Source organism: Triticum dicoccoides, chromosome 6A (genome assembly GCF_002162155.2).
Source record: "Triticum dicoccoides isolate Atlit2015 ecotype Zavitan chromosome 6A, WEW_v2.0, whole genome shotgun sequence".
Taxonomy (NCBI): Eukaryota; Viridiplantae; Streptophyta; class Magnoliopsida; order Poales; family Poaceae; genus Triticum; species Triticum dicoccoides.
The window spans coordinates 578,873,909-578,881,439 of NC_041390.1; the positions used below are offsets into that span (position 1 = coordinate 578,873,909).

Consider the following 7,531-nt stretch of genomic DNA (forward strand, 5'->3'; position numbering starts at 1 on the left):
CAAGCAAACAAATAAACGACGGAAAAGTAGATGGCGCAGCAAACCGCGCGTATGCTTCTAGTATGAATCTATACTGCTCCTTTCTTTTGGCGATTCGGAGTATATAGTATGTGATGATAGCCTAGTGAAAAATGATGTTCGGATGTCTTGTTTCTCACTCAAGTTAACAAAAATGCAAGTGTAACCTCCTTCCGTGCATGATGCATCACATTTGGGCCATGGATGATGGAACCATGTGCAGTGCAAGACAACTTTACATTGACATGCCATCTACTCTAGGCATCTACACGCTCAACTCAACGCACAAATGCTCCACGGAGAGATCCATCAATCGATCGAACTACCAAGGCAGGATCGTCGATCGACGACTGTACAACCATCTCGTCTAGGAGAACGCGACGCCTCGGCGGTGCCAGTCCGGCCGCGGCGGCGACTGTCGTCCGGGCCAACTCGGTGTCGGCGAGCGCCGGCTGCAAGCTCTCGAGCTCGAACAGGTCGGAGCTGGACTCGCTACTCTCCTTTGCCCGCTCCCTCTCCTCCGCCACGCTCAGCGCGCGCAGCAGTTCCTCCACCCTCCGCTCAGCATCAGCAGCCGCCGACGACTCCGTCCCGCCCCCGCTAGCGTCGCCGAGCCTCCCCGTCGTCCTGGCTCCATGTCCGTGCTCCTCCTCGTCCACCACGACCTCCACCGCCGGAGAGAACCTCACGGCCCGCCTCCCCGGAGTCAGAAACCCGCCAGCGGCGGCCGCCGAGTCTCGCCGGGAAGCGCGAGAAGACAGAATCGACCTCGCTGACGCCGGCTCTGCCGCAACTGTCGGCGGCAGAGCCGTCATCGCCGTCGCGTCAACAGACGACGACCTGGCCGGCGGCTTCCTGTTGCAAAGCAGAGCGTTCAGAAGGCACGCGAACGTCGCCGACTTGCTTCTCTTCTTCCTCCTGATCTTCCTATTCTCCTTGCTTTCCACGGCTGGCGGCGCTGGCATCGATGTCGGCGGCGGCGGCGGCAAGAGAAGCGACGGGGCTTGCGGGTGGGGCAGGACGCGGCATGGCCGCGGCGGCTTTGGAGGCCGAGGTGACCGTGCAGAGGACACGGACGTCGACGAGGCGGTGGAAGGACGGCGGTGGCGGCTAGGAGGCGGCGACGGCATCTCGAACGGGGACACGTTGGCCCGGCGGAGCTCCCCGGCGGGCGCGCAGGCGTCGGCGTCGAGCGAGTGGTAGATGGCGTCGAGCAGCGCCGCGGAGAAGGACGGGTGGTGCTCCCGCTCCCTGCTCGGCGGCGGGACGCGGCCGGCGCAGCGTCGCGGAGACATCGTGCCCGGCCGGCGGGCGCGCGCGCGGTGGACTGGCGGGAGGCAAATGGCAATCAGTGCGAGCGGAGTGGAGGGCTCGATCGCGGGGAGGGAATGATGGCTGCAAGATACTAGTACGTGGTGCATTCGTGCGGAGGTGTCCGGTGGCTTGATTTGAAAAGAAAAACATGGCGCCGCACACAGCACAAGTGCACAACACAAAGCAGAGGCCAGCGGGCGCGGTTGACTAGCGTGGCAGGATGCGATGGTGGGCCGGTGAGCAAAGGAGCGTGACGAGCCGACGTACGGCCGTGGAATTGTGTGACAGCGATCGCTGTCGCTCCGTGCACGGAATTAGTGGTGGATTTGTTTTTCATCAAGGGTACCATCAGGCGGCGCTAAAGGTGTGCCCCGGGCCGGAGAAAGGCGCCGGCGTAGCTTTTTGTTCCACGGGTGCAATGGACCGCCGCTTTCTTTCCTTGTAAGATACCCAAAGATCGCGCTTTTGTAACCGCGGTTCATGATAGTGTTGGCCAGTGCCGACACCCGCGCGCAGAATAGAAGCAATAAGGCTACACCTACAAACTAGTAATTCTCACCCATGCTGACAAATACTCCTATATATAATGTTACTATTCATCACCCAGGGTGTAGAATAAGTTATTCTCCACCCGAGGTAATCTTACGATCATTTCATAATTAAATTACGTTTAGAATTCAAATAGTTACATTTCTAATGATTCACTATGTAAAGTTTGACATAAGAAAAATAAAAATATAGGTCATAAGACAAAAACATTTGCAGTTTATGTGTATTTTAGGCTATGTTTTTATGTTTGTAATTTTACATAACATAAAATATTTTTTACGGCGATAATATATTTTCTTACGGTCTATTTTTGCGTCGGAAATAAGATAAAACTTACGGAACGTAAAATTACGGTGTATTGATGATAAAATAGAGGGGGGTGAAGAATAACTATTCCTCACCCAGAATAATATTCTATTACCATCGGTCCCTATAAGGTCGTGACACGCAGACCACAAAACTCCCTAGCCCGCCCCCAACCTAACCCGTCTCCTACCCACACGCTGCCGCCGGCCGTCCGCCCGCCCCACCCTACCCACGCGCTGCTGCTGCCGTCCGACCGCCCCACCCTACCCACGCGCCTCCGTCGCGAACCCCACCACATCCCTCAATCGCACACCGACGCCCTCTCCCTCCGCTCCGGCCGCCGCCTTCTCCCCGCGCTCCGGCCTGCAACAACGGCCTTCTCTCTCTCCCAGCGCTCCGGCCTTCTCTCTCCCAGCGCTCCGGCCTTCTCTCTCCCGCGCTTCGGCCCTCTCTCTCCTAGCGCTCCGGCCCTCTCCCTTCCCGAGCTTCGGCCTCCTCCCTCTCCCGAGCTCCGGCCTCCTCCCTCCCCGCGCTCCAGCGTCCTCCCTCCCCGCGCTCCGGCCTCCTCGCACTCCTCGGTCTATTCGCCTTGCTACTGTGGTCCGGTCGCCTTCGTCACCGCGCTCCATCCGCCTTTCTCCTCGAGGTTCGGCCGCCTCCCCCTTTCCCCGAGGCCCCACGGCTGCGTCGCCGCCGCCCAACCGCTCGGTCCACAAGCTAGGGATCTGGGCCGCCCTCCTCGCCGTGGTGGCCCTACTGGCCGTTGGTGACAGAAGCGGGGTGGAGGTTTTTAAAGCTTGTCTGGTATATTTTCTTTCTGCCCTGCAGCAGTTCTTCAGTGCGCATAAAAGAAGACCAGCAGTTCAATTACTAAAAAAACTAAATTCATTTTTCAGGAAGGGGAGCCTTGGCGCAGTGGTAAAGCTGCTGCCTTGTGACCATGAGGTCATGGGTTCAAGTCCTGGAAACAGCCTCTTACAGAAATGTAGGGAAAGGCTGCGTACTATAGATCCAAAGTGGTCGGACCCTTCCCTGGACCCTGCGCAAGCGGGAGCTACATGCACCAGGTTGCCCACTAAATTCATTTTTTAGTTCAGTTCAATTGACAAATTTAGATCGGTCCAAATCCTTGTTACAGTTTCTGTTCAAATTCTTATTACGCAGTGCCTGCATGCTGATCCATCTACAAGTAGACAACAATTGCAGGACCTGCGCACAACACTCGGTAAGATAGCATTTCTTCTATCCCAGTTTTATGAAGGCCAGCAAAAGCTCATCAATCCCAGGGCCGGCCCTGTGTTTCGGGAGGCCCTAGGCGAACTCGACGACATGGGCCCTTTAAGTCCTAAGGCCATATTTATACGTATGTGTTTGCGTGATACATATATATAACTTCATTTGCATAATACTAAAAACTAACTTTCGACCACACATCTTTAGTTTGAAATTTGACTACAATAGTTGTTGGACAATGCAAAATAAAACAAACATGACATGATTGCCTCAAATAGGAAACAAATTTATTTGCTTCTCTGTATACTTTCACAATCTTCATTGACCTTAACATCTGAATTTTCATGCTCGGGATTAGTTCCTTGCCTATGTTCTTCACTGACATCAACAATACTTGAAGATGTAAAATACTTTGTCAAAGAACCCTTCAGTGGTTGAATTTTCAGATGTATTTCTTTTTTTTTCCAGCACCCGACAAATGCTTCTTAGGCAACATGGCATGCTAATGTCCTAATATTACGAAGCAAAGAGTAGACAACGAAGTAAAAATTTATAGATCGGATGATCAGAACCCTAGACATGTACACAGAATGACAAAAAATTAGGATGGTTGAATACATACTATGAAAGATTGAATTAGAAAATTATACATCAAAAAATAGATACTTCATGGGATGAATAGTTTAATATACATACTAAAGAAACTACTGAAATTAGGGATGGACGAATGGATCAGGAACATCCGAACATGGATATTGGGTACGGACCTGCGTTCGCATACATATTTATTGCCGTATTGCTGGAAGGCCGAGTTCTCGGATTGCTGCATGCCGTGGAGACAACGAGCGGCTGAGGCACCGAGCGAGGAACGACAGAGCGACGGGTAGATGAGACGACGAAGAAGAACCGACGAGCGACGAATGGAAAAAGTCAGATTTTTTTTTATTTTTGAGAAGAAAGGGAAAGCCAGACATTCCGATTGATTTGTTTCACACGTACGCGTGCATCGAGCGGCTGTGACTTGCATGTGCGACGCCTTGCTATGCATTACCAGGCGATCCGATGGGCCGAGCCCATCTTGTTTTCTTCCTTTCATAATTTTTTCCTTGTCTATTTTTTCTGGGCTATACTATATGTGTACTACATCATGGGCCCCCCTTCGGCCTGGGCCCTGGGCCGTCGCCCCTCTGCCCATGCCCCAGGGCCGGCCCTGATCAATCCCCCAAAAAAATCACATTTTAGGTGCTTGCCGACGCTAGCCTTGAGTTGTAAGCGACTACTGTAACTACATCAACTACAAAAATTGCAGCGAGCATGGGTGTAGAAACTTCGAGTACGGCACCCTGCTTCAGCTCCGCATCTACTACTACTATAAAAGAAAGAGAGGAGCAGATCCAAACAATCACATCGATCCATCATCAAAATCTAATGGCTCTTAATCATTATGTGTTTAACGCTGCCAACCACGCAATAAGGCGCTAACAGTCCATCTATCGCTAACCCTACCCCGCAGTCAAAAGAATAAAAGAAAAAACCGCTGCCCGCACGACCTCTCACCCCCTGCTCCTCGACCTCTCGCTCCCTGCTCCTCCTACCGCACCGTTCGCCGCCCCACAACCGCTCGCCGCTTCGCCGCCTTCCGCAGCCGCGCCCCTTCGCCGTCGCCCACCTACTGCCCTTCTCTCCCTGCACTTTTCCACCCTCACGCAGCCGCCGCCAGCGCCTTGTGCCCCAACGCCGCTATCGCCATCACCTCCTCCCCATGGTCCGCGAGCTAGACGCGCTGCCGGGAAGAATCCACCATCTACGGCCTTGCGGCGCTCGCCGGGGACACCGCCGCCGCCGCCTCTATCCTTTCCGGATGCCTCTGTCTCCTCTCTACAGCGGCCTCCTCATCTCTTCACGGCTGCTCCAGAGGTCGCCCCCTCGAGCATCGCGTCCTCTTCTCCACCACCACCTCGCCGCCGCCTCCTCCCTTCGGTTCTCTCCTCGAAGCTCCATCAAGTGGTCACTGCCGCCTGCTGCCTCTTCTCTCCTGCAGGACGACGCCTCCCCATCCACCATCTGCCGCCGCTGAACTGGGTGGCAGTTGCGGCCATGGGGGAGCAGGGGTGGCATGGTCTTCATGGTCGTTATGTACAAGAAGACGAGGACGGCAGTGGGGGGAACGAGCAGCGAGGCCGGAGCTTCACTATGGATTTGAGGATGCAACTCGCTGGCCACCATCACCGTCCGCAATCTGGGTTGCCCATTTGCGTCTCGCCATCTTCCTTCCCAATACTTAACTTAGTTCTTTGACAGTCTAATTTCAATTTTGTCAATTTATGGCTTTTCTAGGCAATGATGTGAGACAGAAAAGAAGAGGAAGACGTTGGTGAAGGAGAGGGTGAATTCTCTCTCTCAGCCATGTTTATTATTGCATTTTAATTTTGATGTTATGATTTCTTCTATACCTGTTTAAATTAAATTATTTGGACCGCCTATTTTTTCTTGCAATGGATAATTTACTTACAAGGCTTGTCTTGTGTGTGTAGGCAGCACAAATGTACACCGCTGTGGCCAGGTTATTTCATACGACACAGCCACAGGTAATGCTTTGGACTTGTGGCGTTAGTACTACAGTTGTTCTTTGCACATGCTGAATTGTGGAGAAATATAATGATATATATAGTTGTTGCAGTCAGAGGTGCTCCAAGTTAGTATTATTCCTCTTATTTGGTATCCTAGATTAATGGGCACCATTCTTAGTAATGCCACATATATACAGATACTGGTTATTCATCTGTTTCCATTGTGGAGTTAGGTACTGCCTTCCTTCCATCTTTTGTTGGCAAGCAACACTGACCTCACGCATCTACTACTCTTTGGCTTGGCTATATTGGTACATATTTTAGGTGATGTACATGAATGACGGCAGATGGTTGAGGATTGAGGGAATGTAGATGCGACTAGCGAGCACTTACTCTGAGGTGCTTTCAGGTCACTGATTGCTTTCTACCCTATACACACAACATGTCCCTCCCTTTATTTATGATTTGAACAGGATATTACATGGTGTTCAAGTTCTATTTATTCCTCTATAATTTGGTCCTAAAGATGACACCTTCCAGAATTTGGTTAGCTATGTTCATGTCATGCTTGCTTCTCTTACACATGATTGTACTTTTGCCCTCGAAGTTTTGCTTTCTCAACTTCTTAATGTTAGAAGCATTATTGTTCTAAGTTTCAGCTGTACTGATCATGGCACTACTTTTTCTTGTCTTTGTAGATGATGGTTTAATAAGACTGTTTGGACAAAATTCTGATTTTTCAACACTTGTTTCATGTGCGAATATTCTGGGAGCACCAACTCCAACTGCTGACAAGGTGAAGCTTATGATCAGTACAACTTTGTTTGACATTTGGCTGGGCTAAAAAAAATATCAATGGGAGCTTTGGACGGCCCGATTGCATTAGTGCCTGTGGTTGCGAACGTGTAAGCCTGCATCATGTGATCTTCTCTTTGACGGTTCGACTTTGCTTCCATATCTCCTCCTTCGGTCCTCCACAGCCTCCATGACCATTGTCCGTGCACAGCCGCCGTCTGCCGCAGCTTCGTCAATCGTCCTTCTCAGGTGTCAGCGATCTTAGCCGTGAGGAGCGAGCGACACACCGTTCCCGTCGACGCCGTCGTCCGTCGGCATCCGGTATTGCTGTACGCTATACCTGTACTGATTGTGATTGGCGTCCCATCCGACACCAGAACGAGAACCCCTTCAATTTGTAAGTTTATTTCTTCTTCTCTTCTGATTATTATCTTTTACGATTATATAGGAACTATGATATTATAGATTGCTCTTCAATCTTCATTTAGAAAATTGGATCTTGTCAAATCCAAAACAGCTGAAAACAAAATTTCCAGAAAAAAGAGATAATTGGATCTCATTTTTAGGCCATCGATCGTTGCATGTTGTGTGACTGCGCCCCAAGTTTAGTCCATCGATCGTGCGTGTTCTCCCCGTCTTCTCTCGCCTAGATCAGATAAATCTACCCATGTCTGGTCTATTGCAGCGGCGAAGCCACGCTATACCTATGTGGTAGAATGACTAGAGGAATTTAGCAAGTCTACGTA

The 7,531-nt window shown here is 51.1% G+C and overlaps 2 protein-coding genes across 7 annotated transcripts in view; both read left to right on the forward strand.

Annotated features, from left to right (window-relative positions):
- The first annotated feature begins 1,552 nt into the window (after positions 1–1,552).
- Positions 1,553–7,531, forward strand: part of LOC119316011 — a 15,073-nt gene continuing 9,094 nt past the window's right edge. The window contains exons 1-3 of the mRNA XM_037590417.1: positions 1,553–1,696; positions 2,350–2,991; positions 3,352–3,412. Of these exons, the coding sequence (XP_037446314.1) occupies positions 1,553–1,696; positions 2,350–2,991; positions 3,352–3,412 (847 nt within the window). The remainder of the gene's footprint in view (positions 1,697–2,349; positions 2,992–3,351; positions 3,413–7,531) is intronic.
- Positions 4,762–7,531, forward strand: part of LOC119318106 (sentrin-specific protease 2-like) — a 5,333-nt gene continuing 2,563 nt past the window's right edge. Inside the window, exons 1-6 of one of the 6 annotated variants that reach the window (XR_005153946.1) lie at positions 4,762–5,663; positions 5,758–5,806; positions 5,955–6,008; positions 6,315–6,399; positions 6,689–6,895; positions 6,997–7,182. The gene's annotated coding sequence lies outside the window, so the exon portion shown is untranslated. The other 5 variants (XR_005153943.1, XR_005153944.1, XR_005153945.1 and 2 more) reach the window with 5 other exon arrangements.